The following is a 25,628-nucleotide window of genomic DNA, read 5'->3' as shown; positions in this document are numbered from 1 at the left end:
TTCAGGCAGTGCATTATGATCATGATGTCTAAAATTATTTTTACATAGAGAAGGTGGTTATTGAAGTCCTCAGTACAGATTATCTAGAAATAGGAAAGAGGTTACAAAAGTCAGACTTTGAAAGTGGCAATCTCCCAGTGTCACGCACTAGCTAGCAAGAATATAAATCAGAAGCTAGAAAAGATCACTGAAGTGGCTTGAGGCATCTGCTCAAAACAACAACAGCTTAATATTTATATATTGGGCAGCACAGTGGCGCAGTGGTCAGCATTGCTGCCTCATGGCGCCGAGGTTCCAGGTTCGATCCCAGCTCTGGGTCACTGTCCTTGTGGAATTTGCACATTCTCCCCATGTCTGCGCGGGTCTCACTCCCACAATCCAAAGATGTGCAGGGTAGGTGGAATGGCCACACTAAATTCCCCTTAATTGAAAAAAATGAATTGAGTACTCCAAATTTATTTTTTTAAACTTATTATTTATATATTAATGTTTATTTTTATAATATCTTTAACATAATGAAACATTCCAAGGGACTTCACTGGAGCTTTATAAAGGAAAGCATGATACTGAGCCACATAGAGATATTAGGTCAGGTGACTAAAGCTTGGAAAAAGAGATGGGCATTAAGGAGTGTCTTAAAGGATGAACTAGAAGTATTGAGGGGAGTGGTATAGGAAAGTTATTTCCAGAGCTTGGGGCAAAGGAAACAGAAGGCAGGCCACCAATGGTGCAGCAATGAAAACTGCTGTTGCATAAGAGGCTTAAATTAGAGGAGATTAGAGGAGCGCTGATATTGCAGATGGTTTTGGGGCTCGAGCAGACTACAATGATAGGGAGGGACAAAGACTACTGAGAGATATGAAAGCAAGATGACTATTTGAAAATTAAAGCATTTGACCAGGAGCTAATATAGGTGAGTGAACACAAAGGTGACGGGGAAAACTGACTTGCTGAGAGTTGAGGCGCAGGCAGTAGCATTTTAGATGACCAGAAGAATGTATGAGACCAGCCAGCTGTGTTTTGGAGTCGGCAAATCTCAAGATAATGAAGGCATGAAAAAAAAGTTTGCAGTTGATGAGCTGAGACGAGGGAAAAGTCCGGAGGTGGAGATAGATGGGCTGAGTAATGGTACGCATATGAGGTCCCACCTAGCTGGACAGTATTGGAGGACGATGGTGTGATCAATTGTGTCAAAGATCGAGAAGCACAAGGCAGGGACTTTACTTTTGTCACAGTCACATAGGATTTGTAACTTTGATTAAAAACTGTTAAAAGAGGGGCAGCACGATGGCCTAGTGGTTAGCACAACCGCCTCACGGCGCTGAGGTCCCAGGTTCGATCCCGGCTCTGGGTCACTGTCCGTGTAGAGTTTGCACATTCTCCCCGTGTCTGCGTGGGTTTCGCCCCCACAACCCAAAAATGTGCAGAGTAGGTGGATTGGCCACGCTAAATTGCCCCTTAATTGGAAAAAATAATTGGGTAATCTAAATTTTTTTTTAAAAACTGTTAAAAGAGACAGGTTGCACCTCTACAGGACTTGGGCCAATGTCCTCATGGGGAGGCTCTCTATCCTGGTTTGGGGGAGGGGTGGTTTAAACTGAATTGACAGTGGATGGGCACCAGCATATGCAAGTAGAAAAGAGGAACAAGGAGAGTCAAGTGAGCATGTTGAATAATTTGTGGTGAATAAGGTTGGTGATCTACAAGCACACACAGCCATATGGTAATATGCAGTGTTAGTAACAGAAACGTGACTTAGAATGATGAGCACTGTGTGCTTAATATTAAAGGACACTGTTCAGAAAAGATAAATCAGATGAAAAGGAAGACATTATATAGTTAGAAGGAGAGGATGACTTAAAGGGGGGAAAGTATAGGATCCAAATTTACAAATCGCAAGAAAGGTACGTTCATGTTACTTGGGATATTCTATAGGTCTCCAAATAGTGCCTTACCCCTGTCTCATGGAAAGGTTTAGGCAGAAAAACACCTTTTCCCAAAGGTCCATCAGGTTGTGGTCAGCATGTAACATTTGTGAGGCCGTGCAGTGAAAGGAGTTGGTGGATACTGTTGGATGGTTCCCTTAGCGAGGTCAGTGTGGCACAAGTGTGAAAGGGAAGTGGGACTTGCTGCAAGGGCAACATGGGCAGCAGAGTTTTGGATGACTACAAGTTTACGGAGGCTAGAATGTGGGAGACCAACCAGGAGTTGGAATAGTTGAATCGAAAGGAAACCAAGACATGGATAATAGTTTCAGCAGCAGATGAGGTGAAACAAGCAAAGTGAAGTAATGTTACAAATGGTTGTTTTCTGCATAATAATACAATTGTGTAGCCATGGGATTGGCATTAGGACTACTGCTCTTTTTTATATAGATTGATTACCAGGACTAGATGTATAGGGCATAACTTCAAAATTTGTAGATGACACAAAATTAAAAAATGTAGTAAGTTGAGCAGCCCCTCAGAAGTTGCCTTTGGTAGAATACAATCATTCACCGCTATTGTTTGCTTTCTGTCTTTTAGCCAATTTCATACCCAAGTTCTCAGTGCCACTTCAATTTAGCGAGCAAGTCTATAATGGTACTTTATAAAATGCCCTTTGAAAGTCCAAATACCATCAACTGCACTACTTTCATCAGCCCTCCCACTGACTCCGTCAAAGTCATTTCTCCTGCCTGTCCTTAATTGCCTTTGAGAAGTGGTGGTGAACCACTGCAGTCATATGGTGTTGGTACACCCACGGTGAATCTAGAGAGTTCCACGATTTTGAACCAGTGCCAATGAAGAAAGAACAACATTTTGCAAGTCTGGATGATGTATGATAGAGAGAAACTTGCTAGTGATGATGTACCCAGATACCTGCTACTCATATACATCTAAGTGGCGGAGAGTTTTGTATTTTTCTGTTCATGGGATGTGGATGTTGCTCGTCATGCCAGCATTTATTTTGCATTACTAACTGCTATCGAGAAAATGTTGGTGAGCTGCCTGCAGCCTTAAACCGCTGAAGCCCTAGTGCTGTAGACACACTCAGTTACCCAGTTCCAGGATTTTGAGCCAGTGACAATGAAGGTCTGGGTTGATGCCAGGTGATCTATTTGGTTTCATTTGTTTTAAACTTGGTAGTGGTTTTGATGCAACTGAGAGGCTTGATATGCCATTTCTGAGGTCATTTAAAAGTCAACCACCACATTTCTATAGGTCTGGAGTCACACATAGGTCAGATCCCAGGTAAGGGTGACAGATTTCCTTTCCTACAGGCCTTTAGTGAACGTCTTTCACAACAATCATCAATATCATGGTCACTATTACTGAGACTTTCTTTTAAATTCCAGCTTGTATTTTAGGCAGACAGGAGATACATTGTTCCTCATAGATTACCCAATCTTGGGGAGTATTTTTGTGGCTGTTCGGATAGGTTTTTGATCAACCATTAACACTATTCTCCACTTATGGCCTCATGGTGGAGCAGCTGAAAATTGTTGGGCCTTGGGCACGACCCTGAGGAATTCCTGCAATGATATCCTGGGCCTGACATGACTGACCTTCAATAAACACAACTATCTTGGTCAACAATACCTTCCACCACTTCACTGATGGTTGAGAATATACAGATGGGAGAGTAAATTTGCTGAAATAAAAACAGAAAATGCTGGAATATTCAGGAGGTCAAGTAGCATCCGTGGAGAGAAAGAATTAACATTTCTGATACCTTTCACCAGCACGACAATCATCTGACTTTGTGCTCTGTATGACTCCTCAATTGAAATATTAACTCTGTTGCCTCTTCACAGATGCTGCCTGACCTGTTTAAGCATTTCCTGTTTTTATTTTCAATCTGCAACATTCACAATATTTTCTTCTGAATTAGCAATTTGCCAGATTGGATTTGTCCAGCTTTTTATGGACAGGACTTACCTGGGTAATTTTCTAAATTGTCTGCTGGAATGTTGCCAGGGCTCATAGCCGTTGCTTTATTCAGTGTGATGATCCACTTACTGGGGAGACAGGGAGGTAGTGGTAATGTCACTGGACTAATAATCCAGAGGCCGAGGCTCATGCTCTGGATTATGGAATTCCCTCCTGTATTGTAACATTTCTCATTCACATCACTTCCTGCATATTTTTCAAGTACAACATGACTGACTGTGCAGCTTCCCTCACTTCAGAAGTCTCCTTTGGTAGGAAGCAAATCGGAGCCACAGCACTGATACTAAGGATACCCGGGCACCATTAAAGTGAATTAATGTCGCCATAATCTCAGAGGGCCCTAGGCTGCTCTCCCCTTTGAGTGAGTCCTGACTGGTGGTGATTTAACCTAAGGGTCGCAACACCTCGGGTGAGGGGGATAAAAACCTCAACATGTACGCGAATTGAACTCGCACTGTTGGCGTCGCTCTGGACACAGCCGCCCAGCCAACTGAGCTAACAGCATAGGTCAGTTCCATGTCCTACCTCATACGTTTCTAATTTCTTTCTCCTAAACTGTCCTAGTTATAACAACTACTGCAGGGAAAGTTAAAAGTTAGCTTGAGGAATGTCTTCTTTACCACTCTGGGATTGAAAGGCTGAAGCAATACAAGCTTTTGTCACGAATCCAGTATATAGTTTTCTTTAGCTGTTTGAAAATGTGGGGACAGGTTTCGGTGTAAAGGATTTCACCACACCTATTTTTAGAGAATACAACAAAGCAAGTGTGGTTCAACAGGAATCTGGGAAATGGTTCATAGGGACCTATATATGTCAGCAACTTTGGATGGTCAAGGAAAAGCATCAGTTGCCAGCAGAATATGCTGAAACTCCTGCCCACCAATGTTGAAGCTCTTCTCTCTGAACTGTAGGCAACTTATTTACCAAAGCACAAATCGGTTTTCCACATTGCTATCAATGATGATGGCACATTTTGACTATGGAAATACAAGCACTATGGTATTTTTCTTTCCATCAGGCCGATCATATACAGGGAAGACAAAATAAAAATGTTATTTGTGATGGGAAACAAATTAGTGACCCCATGTCACCTGTCATTATCGAAATTTAATGCCACTTATCCCAAACACTGCTCATTAAAGATTGATTAATGAGTTGTGTTTTTGGTAGGTCTGTAATTCGGCCTTTTGGCTACAATGAGAGTGAGGTCAGGTGTAATGCCTGGATCTGGTATGTCTCTCTTGTGGGGACCATGAATTGGATTAGATTTGAATTGTTTTTGGAGCAGGCAAGGAGCTGGATTAGGGGTTTGCCCCTGTCCACACTCTTGAACTCTGGTTTTGTAACTCTGATAAAGGAATAAGACAAGTCCGAGACTATGGAACTCTGCTGACTGGAAAAACCTCTCCCAAGTATTTTCAGAACAAGTCAAGTTTTATTTGTTTAAAGATATTTTTTTTCTGTAAAATGCTACTCACATTAGGACAATAAACACATTGCATATAGAAATAACAATCCAAACTAATCCAGGTGGCTTTTAATCTTTGGAACATAGATGCTGTGTGTGGCCAACTAAATCTAAAACTTGGCAAATGGCTCTGGAGGTAAACTATTGCTACCAGATGAAAGAAAGCTTTTGGAATTGTTACAGATTATTCAATCTGCTCCATGGCACAATATTGGCTGATTTGACAAGTGTAGACAGCCTCTCATTAAGACTAATGCACTTGATGATATATTTGCACAGCCAGTCGGCTTTGGTCACTGAATTAGCGAAGCATAACCCTAGAGCAATGCTCAAATCCATGGTTCAAATCCCACAATGGTTCCCGTGGCAGGCATGGGTGAGCTGAAAATTTGATAAATGCTGTTGTTGGCATCAGTCGTAAAGTTTCTCTAGCTGATCTTCCCTAAATAAAAAGACCTCATTAATAAAGAGGTGTCCCCTGATTGTACTTCTTCAATAGATGGAGGGTGTAAATTGAAGAAAAAACAATTTGTCTACTTGGTGGACAATATGCACCCAGTCCCTGTCTGTCTCTTTTGAGATAAAGAGAAATGCATGTTTCCTTTTCCTTTTTCATGATTGTTATTGTCCCAACTTATATTTCTAATCATGTAATACCTTTAAGCGGGAAACAAAATGACTGGAAAACAAATAATGCAGTATTCGTGACCAGCCAAACATCTTGCAGAGTACCATTCATAGCAATTTATCCAAATAAGGAAGAAAATGCTTAAATGTGGATCGTTTTCATACATATCAACTGTGAATGTTATAAATCTTCATTTCTGTTTCTAGCTCAAACAATCCGATCCGAGGTGTTTCGCCAGCAGCAACCAACATTGACTCACATTATGAATTCACCACCAACCAGAGACAGTATATCCACTCGAAGACTTAATATTTCAAGTCACCAAACACCAAAGTCCCAATATCGATCACAAATTAGGTGAGATACAGAACAAAACATGCATATCCCACATGGATAATCAAATCTGAAAATAATACTGACATGCTTTGTAAACCTGATTTGATTTCATTTTGATTTATTGTCACATGTACCAAAGTAATTTTCTGCGGCCGAGGGAACGCACAAAGTACAACCTGAATCTAAATGCTGACTTGGTGTTAAATACACTGTATATCATTGCCAGTCATAATTTGGGTTGATGTTGTCATGTGAGAGTACCTTTAAGAAATGGGTGTTTATTACTGCAGTGATGTCAGAGAGTGGGAGGAGCTGGGCTTTTGTCAGCTTTTTACTTTCGCTTTCGGCTTTTTGCTGCAGGGTTGGCTTGGTTTCATTTTAGTTTTGGAGAAGCTGAAATCACAGCAGGATGTGTATGAATCTCTGCAAGCTTATGAATGTTCATTTGCTGGTTTCAACGTGGTAACTGCTCAATCGCAAATTTAAACCTGATCTTTGTGTTTAAAGAGTCTTTTGTCTGCTGAATGTTGTTTGGGAATGTAGTAAGGATTACTTAGTGTTGTATTCTTTGGGGGTTGTATTTGAATTGATGGTTGCTAAGATGCTTGCTGTATGTTTTAAAAAGGTTAACTTGAGTTCATAGAATAAACATTGTTTTGCTTTAAAAAATACTTTTCCATTTCTGCTGTACCACACCTGTAGAGTGGGCTGTGTGCTCCCCATACCACAATCTATTAAAAGCTGTGGGTCAGATGAACTCCATGATACACTTTGGGATTCTCTAAACCTTGGCCCATGACAATGTCAAATTAAGCCCTGATTTTTGGGATCTTAACTGTTATCGACTGACCTTTTCAAAAGCTGTAGCTTGAGTAAGAAGTCTTCCATGTGCAGGATCCTGATGGATAATGTTGAAATTTGAAAAGCTGTAGCTAATTGTTTCCTGTGACTAGAGTGACAATAAGTTTGTTTGCCTAGTAACATACTGCTATTCCTGTATCAGTGCTGCATTAGAACTGACTGCTGGGATGTGTGTTTTTGGTGAATCATTTGCTTATTGTTTTATACCTGAAATGTTTCAGAGATGAGAAATATCCACTATTCTGCAGAATTCCATCTTTTGGATCATTTAATATTATTCCCTGACCTCTGCCGCATCACCAGCTCAAACAAGTAGGCGAGAGTCTCAAAGTCTGGAAATTCTGTGCCAGTAATGAGGCTGAATGGGAGTAGGCTCGGGGAGCTGTCACTCATTCAACTGGGGTGGCATGTTCTGGTGACTTCTTGGTGGCGCCACAGTGTTCGCCTGGCAGGTTGGGGAAGGAGGAGGAAGCAGCAGCGTCCAGTGGAAAGAGGTGAAGGGGGTTGGGAAGAAGTGATGCTGAATGAGCAAATTAGTTGGGGGAAGTTGTTGGTAAGAGGGGCTACCATGTGTGAATGGAGAGGGTTTGGGGAAAATGGACTACTGAGTGCTGGATTTCACCCTGTAACACTGATGCCTACCTCTCTTTTTAAATAAATTTTAGATCACATTTCTCATCTGGAGGAGGGCAGGACCAATCAGGGGTCTCGAACAATCAAGACCCTGAACGCTCACTCACTGAATACATCCAACGGCTCGAGGCAATCCAGCAACAGCTTGGAGGTACCCAAATATGACTGTCAGATGCTTCTTTCATAGAATCCCTACCGTGCAGAAGGAAGCCATTCGGCCCATTAAGTCTGCACTGACCCTCGAAAGAGCACCCTACCTAGACTGAATCTCCCACTGTATCCCCGTAACCCCACCCAATCTTTGGACACTTGGGGCAAGTTATCATGTCAAATTCACCTAACCTGCACATCTTTGGACTGTGGGAGGAATCCAATGCAGACATGGTCTCCCAAGGTCGGAATCGAACCTGGGTCCCTGACGCTGTGAGGCAGCTGTGCTAAGCACTTGGCCACCATGCCGCCCATCGCACCTCAGTCAACGTTGTGGCGAGAATTATTTTTACTGTTTGTCGTCTTCCCTCCCTTCTTGAGCGCAGTAGCCCGGCCAGACCTGAAGTATCATCAGCTCTCCATTGCCGAAGTGGCCATTCTTCAGGTGTGAGCCAAAATATTGAATGTCAACAGATGTTTAACTTTTAAGGTCCTCGCAGCTAAACTCAAGTCTGCACTTATCCAGCATCTGCATGTACACATTTTTAAGTGATAGCAATCTGGAACGGGAAGTTCCCTTACCCAACACACAATGGTTATCTTATCAGTTAATGAATTGTATGATCACAAATTGTTGCCGACCAGTGCTTTTGGCATAAAGACTAATGGGGGAAACCTGTATTTTTTCCTTTCCTAATAAATCTGCTACACAATGTCTTTTTGATGTCAGACTCGGTGAAGGTGCTCTTAAAAATGTTAACATTTGAATGTAGTTATCAACTTGTCTTGTAATCGTCTGTAAATAAACCAACAAGTAATTTATAAAAAGTAAAATGAAGTACAGGTATTTGAAATCTGAATGAAATGTAGAAAATGCTGGAAAACACCGGGTGTTAATGAGCATTTATGAATAGAGTTTACAAGTTGATTTGGGCCTCCACCGTAATTCAGAATGAAATATTGAAAGATGAAGAGGCATTTTAATCCGAATCAGGCCAAAGAAGGTTGGGGACAAAAAAAGAGAAAGTATTAGTGGAATGACCTGCAACTACCTAAAAGAATAAGAGATGGACAGATATTGAGATCTTTGCATCAGACAACCGAAAGAAGCAATGAAGAGAAATATTTGAGAGCTGCAACATCAACAAACTGGTGGAATGGGAAGATGTGACAGATGAAATTTAATGCAAAGAAGTGTGAAATGGTATAAGTTGGGAGGAAGAATGATGAAGGTAATGTTAAATATAGGGTACAATTCTAAAGGAAATATAGAGACCTCGTTGGAAGCTGGAAAGGAAAGTTGAAAAACTAATTTTAAAAGCATGTAGGATCCTGGACTTTATATTATGAAAGTAAGGAACTTATGATGAACCTTTACAAACCATTGGTTCCGGGCACCTCATTTTGGGAATGTTGTGAAGACTTGAGAGAGTGAGCAGAAAATATTTGAGCATGGTTCCAGTTTTCAGGTACTTCAGTTACATTTGTAGAATGGAGAAAATGGGTTCCTCATTAGAGAAGAGAGGGTTAAGAAGTGTGTTCAAAATCATGCAGAGGTGTTCAAAATCATGAGGAATTGAGGTAGAGAGAAGCTGTTCCCATTGGGAAGAGAAATGGAAACTAGAGGACATGGATTTCAGGTGATTGGCAAAAGAACCAGAGACAACATGAAAAACTATTTTATGCAACAAGTTGGGTGAATTGGTCATACGAGTGTCCAAGCGTTCAGTGGGGTTATGGGGATAGGGCAGGGAGTTGGACCTAGGTAGGGTACTCTTTCGTAGGGTTGGTGCAGACTCAGTGGGATGAATAGTTGCATCCTGCAGTGTAGAGATTCTATGGAAGTTGATCGTCCTTGGATGCACTGCCTGAGAATGTGGTGGATGTAGGTTCAATCATGACTTTCACAACTTAGGTGGACAAGCACTTGAAGGGCTTTGCAGGGCTACGGCAAAATTGCAGAGAAGTAAGACTAACCAAGTTGCTCTTGTGGGAGCTGTTATAGAAACATAGAAAATAGGTGCAGGAGTACGCCATTCAGCCCTTCGAAACTGCACCACCATTCAATATGATCATGGCTGATCATACAAATTCAGTATCCCACTTCTGTTTTCTCTCCAGACACCTTGATCCCTGTAGCCACAAGGGCCACATCCAGCTCTCTCTTGAATATATCCAACAAACTGGCCCCAACAGCTTTCTGTGGCAGAGAATTCCACAAGTTCATAACTCGCTGAGAGAAGTTCTTCCTTATCTCAGTCCTGAATGGCTAACCCCTTATTCTTGGGTGTGACACCTAGTTCTCAACATCCCCAACATCAGGAACATTCTTCCCGCATCTAGCCTATCCAGTCCCATCAGGATTTTATATGCTTCTGTGAGATCCCCGCTCATGCTTCTAAGCTGCAGTGAGTACAAGCACAGTCGATCCAGTTTTTCTTAATATGTCAGTCCTGCCATCCTGGGAATTAGTCTGGTGAACCTGTGCTGGACATGCTCAATAGCAAGTGTCCTTCCTCAAACTAGGAGACCAAAACTGCACACTGTACCCAAGGTGTTGCCTCACCAAGACATTCCCTACTTCTATACTCAAATCCTCTCACTATGAAGGCCAGCAAGCCATTAGCTTTCCTCACTGCATGCTGTGCCTTCATGCTAATCTTCAGTGACTGTTCCACCAAGACACTCAGGTCTTGTTGCACTTCCCTTTGTCCTAAACTGCCACCGTTCAGATAATCTGCCTTCCTGTTTTTGCCACCAAAGTGGATAACCTCACATTTACCCACATTATATTGCATTTGCCTAGTATTTGCCCACTCAGGCAGCCTGTCCAAGTCACCCTGCAGAGTCTTTGCATCCTCCTCACAGCACACACTGCCACCCAGCTTAGTGTCGTATGCAAATTTAGAGATATTGCATGCAATTCCTTTGTCCAAATCATTAATGTATATTGTGGACAGCCTGGGGTACCAGCACTGAACCCTGTGTGACCCTACTAGTCACTGCCTGCCACTCTGAAAAGGACCCATTTATTCCCACTCTCTGCTTCCTGTCTGCCAACCAGTCCACCATCCACATCAATACACTACCTCCAATACCATGAGCTTTAATTTTGCTCGCTAATCTCTTGTGTGGGACCTTGTCAAAAGCCTTTTGAGAGTTCAGATACACAACATCCACTGGTTCACCCTTGTCCACTCTACTGGTCACATCCTCAAAAAATCCAGACGATTTGCCAAGCATGATTTCCCTTTAGTGAATCCATCCTGATTTGGACCATCCTGCCCCTGCTTTCCAAATGCTCAGATATTTCATCCTTAATAATTGACTCCAGCTTTTCCCCACCACCGATGTTAGGCTAACTGGTCTATAATTCCCCGTTTTCGCTCCCCCTACTTTTTTAAAAGGTGGAGTCATTAGCTACCCTCCAATCCATTGGAACTCTTCCAGGGTCTATAAAACGCTGGAAAATGATCACCAATGCGTCCACTATTTCTCGGGCCACTTCCTTAAGTACTCTGGGACTTAATGGACATAATGGGTCAAATGCTGTAGCCATTCTGACTCTTGTTGAAGGAGTGACTCCATTCCTCCTCTCGTTCATCTTCTCAGTGATAATTTATTTTGTCTTGTTGCAATCTCTGATTTGTCACTGTAAACTTTCTCAGCATTCTTTTTCTGTTGCTCTATTGTTTGCAGGAACATCTCCAGGAACAGCTCGGCATAGAAGTAGCTTGAAATAAGATGGATCAAATATGAATGCAATATCTAATACAAAGACTGCAAAATTCCTGCTTTATAATTTGAACATATGGTTTCAGAAAAATGTGTATGTATATTGTTCATTATTGTGATCAAGGGCTAATTATGTTTGGAGCTACATCTGCACACTGTTTAAAGCACAGGAGAACCTTTTATTTAAAATAAACAGATGTTTCTGTAGCATTTACTCACAAATGGAATATTTCTGTGTCCCCTGCAGTTGAACATTTATTATTCAATCAGCTTGGGTGGGTTTTATATCCACCATTTAATCACTGTGGGTGTGTGCATTTACTACTTTATCTTCAGACGAATGATGATCAATGACCGAGATGTTTTAGTCCATCTCCACCAGATTTAAATGTGACCCGAAACCTGTGTGCCACTGTCCACATCTACATGTATCACGCAAGATTTTAAAGAGGTTATTTTTGTAAATGTTTGTTCTTTGCATAAAATAAATAAGGTTTACATTGTATGCTGTGAAATGCATTCATGCATATGCAAGTATACAGTTGCTCACTTGTATTCTCATTTTTTTTTGTTTTATTCAGGCATTTATACAGTATATATATATATATATATATATATATAATATCTACCAAGATATATATATTTGCCAAGTTAAAGAGCAAAGGGCATCCCTGCTTTGTCCCACGAGGCAGCCTGAAATACCCCAAACTCGTCCAGTTCGTCCTTGCACTCACTGGCGGCGTCCGATACAACAACCGGATCCAGTCCACAAATCCCTGCCCGAACCGCCCCAGTATCTCTCATAATTATTCCCATTCTACCTGATCAAAGGCCTTCTCAGCGTCCATAACAACCGCCCCCTCCACATTCCGTCCCTCCAAGGGCATCATTATAATGTTCAACAAACGCCTAACTTTAGCCGACAAATGTCTCCCCTTTACAAACCCCGTCTGGTTCTTCCCCTATCATCCCCGGTGCACAGTCCTCAATCCGTGAGGCCAAGATCTTTGCTAACAACTTGGTGTCTACATTCAGTAATGAAATCAGGCGGTAGGACCCATACTGCTCCAGTTGTTCTTCAAAATTAAGGATATTGAGGCTTGTGATAACGTTTGGTGGGGGGTGGTGAGCTCCTGCTTCTCCCTCACCTCATTGAATGTCCTCACCATCAGGGGTCCCAGGTCTCCCAAAAACGTTTCATAAAATTCGACTGGGAAGCCATCTGAGCCCAGGGCCTTCCCTCCCCTGCATTGCCCCCACACTCTCCATCACCTCTACTAGTCCAATGGGTGCTCCCAACCCCTCTCCCAGGTCCTGCTCCATCTTGGGGAACTTCAACCTGTCCAGAACACACTTCATTCCCTCCCCTCCGCCTGAGGGCTATAATTCATATAACCTCATAAAAGTCCTCGAAAACTCTATTCACCCCCACCAAGTCTAAGACCACAATTCTCCTCCCAACCTTCACCTTTCTGATCTGCCTTGCTGCCTCCTGCTTCCTCAGTTGGTGAGTCAACATCCTGCTCGCATTCTCCCCATACTCATTGACTGCTGTTGCTCGTTGTGCTTTACTTAATTTGCTCTGTTTAATCACCTTGCTCTAGAGTCGCCAGGTATCTTTATGATACCACCACGAGGTTCAAGTTCAAGTGCTGATCAATAACTCAATACACCAGTTAGTAAGTTTCAAATCAAAACACGTTTATTATATACACAGTCAATCGCTACGCATGCATAAAATACTACTCACTAGACTATCTCTAACACTAAAAGGCCAATACTTTGGAAACTGGCCCACCAGGTCAGGGGAACAAATGGCCTTTCGTTCGATTCTGAGTCTGCAGGCTTCCAGCTGGTATGGACTAATGGTTAAGAGCGCCTATCTCGTAGCGTGCGTTGACTGGACACTTACTTGGTTGGTGCAGCTGCTAGGCAAGTCTCTCCGAGTTGAGAGTCACGGTCGAGTTCTTTGAGAGCTGCCAAGAAGATCGAACTGAACTTGGGGACTCTATTTTATAGTCCCCAGGGGCTTTGCGCCTTTTTGGGCGGACCCCGTACCTGGTTCCAATTGATTGGACCATTTCCAATCAATTGATTTGATTTCCCCAATACTGAGGCTGATCGCTGGGCGGTTCCTATATGTCCGTTGGCCTTCCTTTGTCTTGGCTCCCGCTGGCGCCGAGGAGTCTGGCTTGGCCTCGATTATCTTAAATGTTTCCAATTGTTCCCAAGGATCGCTCATCAGTATGTAGATGGTTGTTAGTTTCAGTGCTGTCTGGGTTTCTGCAAGTTCTAATATACAGGAGATTTTGCACCTGCTTGTTTTCCTGCGTTTGACCATTTCTCCCTGCATTCTTAGCGGATCTCCATTTTAAAGTCGGGAAGTGGCCAACCCAGGTGGCTACACTCACTCCTTGTGATCCCTAACGCGAAGCGTGAAGGATCACATAACTGCGTCGTCTTCATTCCCTGACCCAGTGAGCACTCTTCCATGGTCTCTACACTGATCATAACTATGCAAGAAAATTTTAACTGACAATTCTAAGTGGCGCTATGTCATAAAAGGGACATGCATTACAACACAAGAACTGGAACCTCTAACTATCCTCAATAAACTACTCTCACTTAAATCATCCAAATATACTAACTTCCTAACAGTACAAACATAATAGCAGCATTCACATTTTTCTCTGGCTTGGCAGTCATGCGCAGAGTTTTACAACCTTATAGTCGCAAACGAAACACATTTCTTTATTTACAAATGGCGCACAAACAAAACAAAAGTTCTTTATTACATCTCAAGGGGTTCGGGGCCTGGTGGAAACCGAAGATAGGGGATCTCATCCTGTATACCGGGGTGCGAGAGCGGTAGGCTCTCCTTCGCTATTTTCTCATGCGGATAGTCTGCACGATGCTGCAGAGTATCGCCAATGCTAGAAGGGATTCAATTACATATGAAAGGGAGTACCACGTTATAAACCTATCACACCAGGTTGGGTGTTGTTACTTGTCACTGGGCTCTGGGTGCTATGGGGAAGTGAATCATTAACGGCCGGGGGGGGGGGGGGTTGGGGTCAGGGGATTCGCGTTCGCGCGCAACCAAATACATTGGATCATAATAACGAAAAACATGAAGGATGTCTTAATTGTTGTCTTCTTTCTTCTCTTCCTTTTCTTCTCTTCTCTGTTTCTGGAATTCTGTGGCTCAAGCATAGTTTCTGTTACTATCTTGTTTAATATCTTGTACGTTAGCATGTCTGTCCTTTAGTGCCAATTTCCCTTTATAATTGGTCACCATCTGTGACTCCCTCTTTTTAAAAACCAATTTCAGGACCAGACATACTTAAAAATACTGAAACAGTGTGAGGCGTCTCGCAGCCTGTGCGATTTACCATCCAAATGTTTGAGAGGATGTAAATAGCAGGAGGGGTGGCAACCGAAGGGTTACCTGAAAACAAAACAAGAACTTTTTTTGAACCAAGAGTGCCGAAATGAGGTGCGTATGGGCCGCGACGGTTAAGAGTTGGATGGGATCCCGGATAGGCCGGGCTGTGCTCTACCCGAGCTTGGCTGATCAGAGGGGGGGGGTCCTCAGACAGGGCGGGAACCACTGCCGTTTATCCACTGCCTGAGTAACCGACAAGAACGGGCAAGAATGTAGTCATCGTGGGAGGTTGCTGTAAAGGATCTACCATCAAACCAGAAGAGCAGTTATGAACAGGGTTCTGGCAAGCTCTGAGAGGTTTCTGCTGAGAAGCCTGTTGGCAAGTTCTCATAGGTTTCTGCGGACAAATGTGGCGTGTGGCCGTAGAAGTGGTTTAAACTGAAACAAAGAACATTTGACAAACATAAACAAACAAATATGCAACGAATATCGTGCAGGATCCATCAGAAAGGACACCGTTTCTCTCTCAAGCGGTTCCTTCTTAAAACATCATCTGGACACCTTAGTTATCTGTTGCGAACAGGGTCGCAAAGGGATTCTCGTGTTGGGAGTCAGACTCAACGTCATCACCTTCTCCCGGATGCCATACTCTTGAATGGATGAAGGTTGCTAAAGCATGGTGTGACTTAGGGTCCATCTCGTCGTTCCGGACCAGCCTGTACGAAGTGTCACAGTGCCAAAAAGTCGTGTCTAATTCTGTGGGAATGGAGTCGGGATCGTCATGGTAGGGCGGTGGTCTTGAGGAATGTGATCAGGAACGGATCACTCGAGTTATGTTCAGATTCGTCGGGTGTGGGGCCTGTTGGATAGTAGGGAGGTGTGCTGTGGCTGAAGTCTGTGTCACAGTCGCTGTCTCTGCTGCTGCTTGTGGGCGTTCCGGGGCCGAGTCTGGAGTTGGGGGCGGAGTAGAGATCGAGTCCGTGGATGGGTCGGTCGTGCTGGGGGAGGCTAGGGATACGTTTCCTGTGGTGTGCTGCATCGAGCATGACGAGGTGTGCGTGGTTAGACTGCAAGCCATATGCCTTGAGCTGGTTTATATGAAACCACGCAGTCTTTCCGTTGGGGTACTTAATCTTATAAACTGAGGGGCTTACTTTGTCCGCAATCGAATACGGACCCGAATACTTGGGTGACAGGAATATGCTGGGGTTGTAAATAGCATAACCTGCTGTCCTACATCAAACTCAGTCGCATGCACTGTCTTGTCGAAACAGGCCTTGCTCTGTTTCTTTATTGTGCCTAATTTTACTGCGGCTGCTATCTGAGCTGTTTTTACATTCTCTACCAATTGTTTCACTGCGTTCTTGTGTGTGAGGGCCGTCAATTCGGGGTTGGTCAAGTCAAGTCCTAGTAAAAATTCTGTGCCTTTCATGGGGCGTCCAGTCATGAGAGTGTGTGGGGTGTATCCTGTGGATGTGGAAACAGTATTACGCAAAAACATTAGTGCAAAAGGGAGGACTGAATCCCAAGTGGTGTTGTTTTGTTGGACCATTTTCCTGAGAGTTGCTTTTAGGGTCCGATTCATTTGTTCCACAATACCACTTGACTGGGGGTGGTATGCGATATGGAATTTTTGGGTAATGCCAAATATTGTGAGGACGTTCTTCATTACACGTCCCGTAAAATGGGAACCTTGGTCGGATTCAATGCTGCGGGGGAGTCCCCATCTCGTAAAGATGTGGTGGGTTAAAATCTTAGCCGTGGTCTTTGCTGTATTAGTCCTAGATGGGAATGCTTCAACCCATTTCGTAAATGTGTCTATAACAACTAACACATATTTGTAACCATTCCTGCAAGGGGGCAATGGTCCTATAAAATCAATCTGGAGGCCATTAACGGGGCGGGTGTGGCTGAGCTGAGCTTTCTTCGCATATCTGTCCAGATTGTTTTGGGCACAGGTACGGCAATTTTCTACATAGTGCGTGACGTCATCCTTTAAATGTGGCCACCAACAGAGCTGCCTGAGGTGGGGTCAATTCCCTGATGCCCATGACTATCATGGAACAAACAAATAAGCTGATTCCTGTCCTGTTCAGGAACCACATAAAGGGTGTCTTTTAGGATCACACCGTCATGTGTGGTCAGTGCATTTTTAAACTTATTGTACGGGGCTGGGAATTTTCCTTTTGAAATCTCCCTGAGATTACTATCTTGCTTCTGGGCCTGCACTAAATCTTCGATATTTGTCCGTGAGACCTGAACTGCATTCACTGGGGCGCTTTCGGGGGGGGGGGGTGGGGTTCCAAAAATGAACATGCCTGGAACCTGCTTTCGCCAGTGCGTCGGCTTTCACATTCCCAGGTGGGGAAGAACGGTGGTGACTGCGAACTTTAATGATTCCAAATATCCTGTTCTGTGCTTTGTCTAAAATGTGGCGGAACAATGGGGCTGAAGGGAGTGGTTTTCCGTCCGCGGAAACAAATCCTCTTGCTTTCCACAGGGGTAGGAATTCTGTAAGGCTGTTGCAGACATAGAGGCTGTCCGAGTATATGTCTGCTGGGCTGGGAAAGGAATCTGGGTGATCTATGATGTATGCAATGGCTGCTAGTTCTACCACCTGAGCGCCTAAGTGTCCTGGCAGTTTTAATGAGATTTCCTCTAGTGCGCGTCCTCGACATAAATGCCGCATCCTGTAATGCGTTTCCCGTTTAATATAGTGGAAGAACCATCCACATATATCCTTAGGGGTGCGCACGTGTCTGTGTGCTGGGGGCTCTGGGGTGAACTTCCTATCTTTTTGGGGTGTGTTTTTGCGATAAAGGGGCCTGTGTTGTGTTGGGTTGAGATGATTTCACATTCATGGAGGGTGCCTGGGTACTGTAGGTTGTCGGCTAAAAAAGTGTGTGTCTTAGTCCTTTTAACAGTGATGTCCCGTCCCTGCAAAAGAAGGGTCCATCTGGCTGACTGCCGTCTTTTAGTCGTCCGTCTAGTAAAAGTTGTGTGGGGGTGTGTTCCATGAGGATTGTGATGGGGTTTAGTCCGGTTATGTAAGAAAAATATTGAACTGCCCAGAAAACTGCGAGCAGGTGCCTTTCACAGGCTGAAAATCCCTGCTCCACAGGATCTAAAACTCTGGAGGCGTAAGCCACGGGTCTTAACTGTTCGTGCCATTCCTGGAGGAGCACGGCCGAAAGGGTGCGATCTGTGGTAGCTACCTCTATAGCATAGGGGGAAAGCGGGTCTGGAACCTGTAGTGCGGGGGCTGCAATGAGGGCTCTTTTCAAAGCATTCACAGCATCCGTATGCTGCGGAAGCCATTCCCAAGGGGCTCCTTTCTTCAGGAGGTCGGATAGGGGGGCTGCTTTGGTGGCGAAACCGTCGATGTGGTTTCGGCAGTAGCCAACCAGTCCTAAAAACGACCGGAGGACTGATACATTCTGGGGAAGGGGCAATTTGACAATCGAGTCAATCCTTTTGTGCTCGATCTCACGTTTACCATGCGTGATAATCGTTCCCAAATATATCACTTTGTTTGCCAAAATGTGGGCCTTCTTGGGGTTCACTTTACATCCAATTTGCTGTAGGACTTCCAGGAGATCTGACAGAAGCGCGATGTGCTCTGCCTTGGTGTCTGTCTGCAGTAATAGGTCGTCCACATACTGGACCAGACATTCGGGGTGAGAAAATGTTGATAAACCATTTGCCAGCTGTCGGTGGAAAATGGAGGGGGAGTTGTGGAATCCTTGTGGGAGGCATGTCCACGTATACTGCTGACCTTTAAAAGTGAAGGCAAATTTGTACTGGCCGCTTTTGCCAATGGAATGGACCAGAATCCATTACTGACGTCCAAAACCGTAAAATATTGTGAGTTGAGTCCCTGTTTGAGCATTCTCTCGGGACTTGTGGCTACCGTGGGAGCTGCTGCGGGGGTGATTTTGTTGAGTTCCCGGTAATCGATGGTCAGTCGCCATGATCCATCGGGTTTTCTCACCGGCCAAATCGGGGCATTATTAGTAGAGGCTACTGATCTAAGTACGCCCTGCTCTAATAAACTATCAATAACTTTTGAGATTTCTCCCTGTGCCTCTTGGGGAAATCCATATTGCTTTTGGGGTCTAGGGTCAGGTCCTGTAATTTGACCGGAACCAGTCATCCTGCCACAGTCGTGTTTATGACTTGCAAAAGCTGTCCTGTTTTTCTGCAGAACTGCCCTAACCTGTTTGCGCTAATCGTGGTCGGGGCAAACCAATATTCACCGACTGCGCTAATCTTATTAGCATACTCACCTACTGTGAGTGTTGCGGGGGTTCTTGCTGACTTTGACATTTTCCATACACATTGATTTACTGGGTCAAATGACAGGCTGTGAGAGTTCATGAAATCGATGCCCAAAATGTGTTCTGCTGTGTGGGGCAGGTCGACTAAAACTATGGGGTGTTTTGTTGTAATGTTGCCAATTTGAATGGGGACAGGGGCTGTGATGTGTCCCTGCTGTGAGTGGCCTGTGAACCCGCTGAGGGTGATTGTGTCTGTAGTGGGCCACATGTCTTTTTGGAACATGTTGGAGGAATTAATTGTGGTGCGGGACCCTCCTGTATCCCAGAGAAATTCAACGGGCTGTCCCCGTATTTTCGCTGCAACGACCGGACCTATCCCAAAGGGATTCGCAGACCCAAGTGGGGGAGCCCGAACACCGTCAGTCTGTTCCGTTCATGTTTGTCTGGTCTGAACGGGTGCTTACACTATGAATGTCCTGTTTCTATTTAGAGTGCCTGTCTGCTGGGATCTCTGTGGCTTTTGTGGGGCATTGCACTCTTGTGCAAAGTGACCTAATTGTCCACAGTTGTAACACTCCTGTGGTTTCTGTGGGGGGCTGTTTCTACCTTTGTTTACCCATGCGGGGTTCTGGTGTGCTCTAACTGCTTGGATGTCTGCCTCTGCCTGTGCTTCCTCGGGTTTTCTGAACGCGGGTTTATTGTGGACAGATTGCTCCCAAGTGCGGGACAACCTTTTTAAAACTCATTTTTCGTTGTGCGCTTCTTCTGAGGGGTCATAATTAGTACAAGCTTTTTGTCCTGCCTCTGTAACATGAGAGATAAGGGTGCGGGTCCATTTGGCCATGTTGTCTGTGGACAAATGGGCGTGGTCTAAGTTTCCGAAAACGGCTGTGAAATGGATGCTCAGATGCTCCAGACAAGACTGGTGTGCCCTCTTGGCATCATCCACCTCTCCGTCCTTTGCTGCTAACTTCCTTCTTAACTCTATATTCTCTCTCTCAATCTCACTAACATCAACCTTGCTCATTCAATGCCTCTCTTCTAACTCTTTGCGGAGCGTCCGAACAACCTCCTCTGTGCCTCGCAATTGTGCCAGACAGGACACAATTGCCATCGGCTTGCGAGCTTTCCCTAAGCTCTTATTATGAATTTTGCTCAGGTTCTCCCACCAAGTATGTCCTATACTCCCGGGACCTGTTTCCTCATTTGAACAAAAGTCATTCCAAAGGGGCCATCCCTTCCCTTTGAGGTACCTTCAAATCTCTTCTTCCCAAACGGGACACTGTCCTACTCTGCTGCTGTTCGCTGCGACCACGAATTCTTGCGGGTTCATAAGGCGTTCCATTGCCTTCATTGCCATTTTTCCTATCTGAATGCTCTCTTTTAAATTTGGAACGAGGGGTACTAAGGCGGTGCTGTGAACACGGGTACGGCTTTCGCTAATTTCCGAATACAAACTCCCGACAGTTTTTCGCAACAAAATCTATCAGTTTTACCTTCTAGCCCTGTTAGTTATGCATGCAAAAACACACTTCTGAATTCTGGAGGATTGATCAGAACTGCTTGAACACTTGAGGTTATTTCTGTTACCAATTGGATTCTAATTTCAAATTTCTGGGTTCTCTCGGAGTGGGGGGGGGGCACTTCTAAGTCGAGTCCCGTCAGAGGTCACCACTAAATGTTGCTCGTTGTGCTTTACTTAATTTTCTCTGTTTAATCACCTTGCTGTAGAGTCGCCAGGTATCTTTATGATACCACCACGAGGTTCAAGTTCAAGTGCTGATCAATAACTCAATACACCAGTTAGTAAGTTTCAAATCAAAACACATTTATTATACACACAGTCAATCGCTACTCATGCATAAAATACTACTCACTAGACCAGGGGTGGGCAAACTACGGCCCGCGGGCCGCATGTGGCCCGACAAAGGTTTTTATGCGGCCCGCCAATGAGGTGCCCGGAATCATAACCGGCATTTTTGAAAAGCCGCCGGGGAAAAGCCGCTGAAGTAAATGCGCTTATTCAATAAGCGCATTTACTTCAGCGGCTTTTCCCCAGCAGCTTTTCAAAAATGCCGGTTATGATTCCGGGCACCTCATTGGCGGGCTGCATAAAAATGCGCGTAGTGGGGTGGATGTGTGGGGCTGTCTCATTGGTCGGTTTAGTTGGGTGTGCGACCAATAGGAGTCCAGGTTACAAACAATAAGCCTTATTATTGTTTGTAACCTGGACTCCTATTGGTCTCACACCCAACTAAGCCGACCAATAAGGCAGCCCCACTCATCCACCCCACTACGCGCGTTTTTATCGTTGACTCGGCCAGGCTGTGCTTCTGTCAGTGTTAAGGATCAGCACAAGCAACTTGACACCTGATTTCAACAAACTGGTAAATGACTGCAGTCAGATGCATCATTCTCATTGACATTGTTCTGTTACTGAGTTACTTTGTTTTTCAAATAAATGTGCTTTTTTTTCTTTAAAGACCTTTTATTTTGGCTATTTAAAATATTAATTATTTCACTTAATATACTATGCGGCCCTTTAAAATTGTGAATTTCTGAATGTGGCCCTTGCACGGAAAAGTTTGCCCACCCCTGCACTAGACTATCTCTAACACTAAAAGGCCAATACTTAGCTTTGGAAACTGGCCCACCAGGTCAGGGGAACAAATGGCCTTTCGTTCGATTCTGAGTCTGCAGGCTTCCAGCTGGTATGGACTAATGGTTAGGAGCGCCTATCTCGTAGCGTGCGTTGACTGGACACTTACTTGGTTGGTGCAGCTGCGAGGCAAGTCTCTCTGAGTTGAGAGTCACGGTCGAGTTCTTTGAGAGCTGCCAAGAAGATCGAACTGAACTTGGGGACTCTATTTTATAGTCCCCAGGGGCTTCGTGCCTTTTTGGGCAGACCCCGTACCTGGTTCCAATGATTGGACCATGTTCCAATCAATTGATTTGATTTCCCCAATACTGAGGCTGTTCCCTGATCGCTGGGCGGTTCCTATATGTCCGTTGGCCTTCCTTTATATTGGCTCCCGCTGGCGCCGAGGAGTCTGGCTTGGCCTCGATAATCTTAAATGTTCCAATTGTTCCCAGGGATCGCTCATCAATATGTAGATGGTTGTTAGTTTCAGTGCTGCCTGGGTTTCTGCAAGTTCTAATATACAGGAGATTTTGCACCTGCTTGTTTTCCTGCGTTTGGCCATTTCTCCCTGCATTCTTAGCGGATCTCCATTTTAAAGTCGGGAAGTGGATAAACCAGGTGGCTACACTGCTCCTCTGGCCCTCCGCAACTGCCTTATCCGTAGACACCAGCCTGGAGTTTCACCTAGACACTCCGTCTGGAGTTTCTGCCGCTCTTTCAACAGCCCAGCCTCTGGGGCCTCCGAAGACCTCTTATCAACCTGCAGGATCTCATCCACCAGCCTAGCCATCTCTGTGCGCTCTATTTTGACCCTATATGACCATATTGATATAAACTCCTCCCTGACAACTCCCATAGCTAAGACGCCGAAACCTCACTCGTATCATTCAGCTGCACATACCCCTGAATTGCGGCCCTCACACACCACCTCATCCGCTAACAACCCCACGTCTAATCTCCACTGCAGGTGTTGCCCCCACCCCAGTCCACTTGCAAGTCCACCCAATGCGGTGCATGGTCCGAGCCCACAATTGCCGAATACTCCAAGCCGACTACCCCCATCAGCAGAGTCTTATCTATCACAAAGTAATCGATCTGGAAGTACACCCTGTGCACATGGGAGAAGTACGAAAATTCCTTTGCCCTCGGTCTCCCAAACCTCCATGGGTCCACTCCTGCCCACCATGCACTCCATAAACCACTTTAGCTCGCTCGCCCCACCCTCCTAGACCACGGACTCAGCTGGTCCGATATAACCGTATTAAAATCTTTTTCAGCCTCCCCCGAATAATCAGCCGTGCAAGTCCAGGTCTGGGATCTACCCCAGCACCTGCCTCAGGAATTCAACATCATCCCAATTTGGGGCATAAACGTTCACCAAGACCACTGTCACCACTCCAATTTCCCATCAACCATCACAAACCTTCCCCCCCACCCCCCGAAACTGCCCCAGGGCGGCCCCCTCCTGCCGCGCCCCCCCCCCTCCTGCCGCCCGCCTCGGTCCCGCCCCCCACCTCGGGCCCGCCCCCCCCCCCCCCGCCTCGGGCTCGGCGCCCCCCCTGCCTCGGCGCGCCCCCCCGCCCGCCTCGGGCCCCCCCCCCCCCCCCCGGCCACGCCCCCCCCCCCCCCCCCCCCCCGCCCCCGAAGGGCGCCGAAGTTCAGCTTGCCCGGGGCGCTAGCAACCCTAGGGCCGGCGCTGAGTGAAAGACCTTACCTATCCTTTCCCTAGCCGAGTTTGATCCCCGATCTTCGTGCGTTTCCTGTAAAAAAATGCCACTTCCGCCTTTTAAGCTCCTCAACTACACGAACATGCGCAACCGTTTGACTGGCCTATGTAGCCCCCTTGCGTTCCATGTGATCAGCCTGGTCGGAGACATCTCCCACTGCTCGCCTTGGGCCAGGCCCTCCCTCAAATGCCCACTCTCACCGACCCCCTCCTTATCGCACTGCAACAGCCCCACCCCCATTCTCCCTCAGCAAAACAACAATCCCAACCCCCTCTAACACCTGCTCAACCCCGCCCACTGCGCTTCCGTGAGCCAGCCTGCCAGCCCCTGCCCATGGTGCCAAACATCCTACCCTCCACTCTCACACTTCCATGGTGCAAACAACAATAAGAAAAAAGGTGCACTCACCCAGCACGATCCTCCAGCGTCCCACCAAAGAACTCTAGAAGAAGGAAAAACAACTCCTGAGTGGAAAAAGGTTTTCCCCTGACCATTCCCCCAAAAGAAATAAAGCAATAAAAACAAAAAGCCCACAGAAAGGGGTGCAGCAAGATCAACATCTCCTCACACCTCCAAAGTTCAATGTCCTTCTCCTGCCAGTTCATTGTATCTCGCTCCATCGCCTCCTCCGGTGCTCCAAAATATTACTTGCGACCATTGTGGGTCACCAAGAGACAGGCTGGGTGCAGCATCCCGAACATCACTCTCTTCTCCAAGAGGGCAGTCTTGACCAGGTTGAATCCCGCCTTCCTCTTGGCCAGTTCCTCACCCAGGTTCTGTGGTATACCCGGAGCTCATTACCCTCCCACGTACTTTTTCTCGTCTGCTTGGCCCGTCTCAAGATCTCATCCAGAACCGATCTAACCTCACCAACATCGCCCTCAGCGACTTGTTTGCCTGCAGCTTACTCATCAGCACCCTGTGCGCCCGATCAACCTCCAGGGGCCTGTCAAAGGCCGCTTCCCCCAACAGCTTATCCAGCATCTTGGCTACAAATGAGCCTGCTTCCGCTCCCTCGATGCCCTCTGGCATCCCCACAATTCTCAAATTGTGCCTCCGGGAACGGTGTCCCAAATCTTCCACCTTTTTCCTTAAGCCGCTTCTGGGTCTCCCGCATCATCCCAATCTTGGCTGTGCTCCCCCACTGCCTTCACCTTCTGGATTGCATGGTTCTTGGTTTCCAGCCTCAGCTCCACACGGTTAATCCCTACTCTCAGCAGGTTACCATCTTTGCCAGGTCCTCCAGAGCCTGCCTCTTCTGCTGACTGAACTTTTCATTCAGAAAGTCCACCAACTACTCTGTCGACCATTGGGCTGGTAGTACCGACCCCTTGTTCTCTGCCTTCTTCTCCTGTGTCGCTAGAAGAGTTTCTCACTCCTGCAGCTTCTTTCTTCTAAACCCACTTCTGGTCCACAAATCCATTCACTGGTGAAGTATGGGTTTCTTCTACCACCCCTGCACCATTATCCTTCAAAACATCTGTCTGGCAACTGGGGAAAAGGACCAAAAAAAACGCCTTGAACGGGAGCTGACAAATGTGTGATCACTCGCTCCATGGCTGCTCCCAGAAGTCCTTGTGTTCTCGTTTCACCAGTACACTTCATTTATTTCTCTCCCAAAACTATTTCCACTCTTTACTTGTCCTTCTCTGTCAATCTGTCTGGAGCCAAAGTGTTCCCTTTAATGTGAGAATCAAACAGTTGCACAATATTCCAGATGTGGTCTCGAAGACTTTGATAAAGTTGCTTTTAAAGTTTTGAAGACCACAAATAACTGCCAAAGCCATCCTGTATAGCGACTTCTTGTTCAGCGTGGGAGAGGGCACAAGTTTGAAAAGTTCCGGGCACCGAGTTA

The 25,628-nt window shown here is 45.5% G+C and overlaps 1 protein-coding gene across 5 annotated transcripts in view; it reads left to right on the top strand.

Annotated features, from left to right (window-relative positions):
- Positions 1 to 12,304, top strand: part of pcnt (pericentrin) — a 352,612-nt gene extending 340,308 nt beyond the window's left edge. For all 5 annotated transcript variants that reach the window (XM_038786588.1, XM_038786581.1, XM_038786572.1 and 2 more), the window contains 3 exons: positions 6,235 to 6,385; positions 7,891 to 8,009; positions 11,708 to 12,304. In XM_038786588.1, coding sequence (XP_038642516.1) covers positions 6,235 to 6,385; positions 7,891 to 8,009; positions 11,708 to 11,751 — 314 coding nt within the window. In that variant the 3' untranslated portion in view covers positions 11,752 to 12,304. The remainder of the gene's footprint in view (positions 1 to 6,234; positions 6,386 to 7,890; positions 8,010 to 11,707) is intronic.
- Positions 12,305 to 25,628: the final 13,324 nt, after the last annotated feature.

The sequence above is a fragment of the Scyliorhinus canicula genome, chromosome 2 (genome assembly GCF_902713615.1).
Source record: "Scyliorhinus canicula chromosome 2, sScyCan1.1, whole genome shotgun sequence".
Lineage (NCBI taxonomy): Eukaryota > Metazoa > Chordata > Chondrichthyes > Carcharhiniformes > Scyliorhinidae > Scyliorhinus > Scyliorhinus canicula.
Note: the sequence above shows the minus strand (reverse complement) of the source record. Positions and strands in the feature narration are given on the sequence as shown.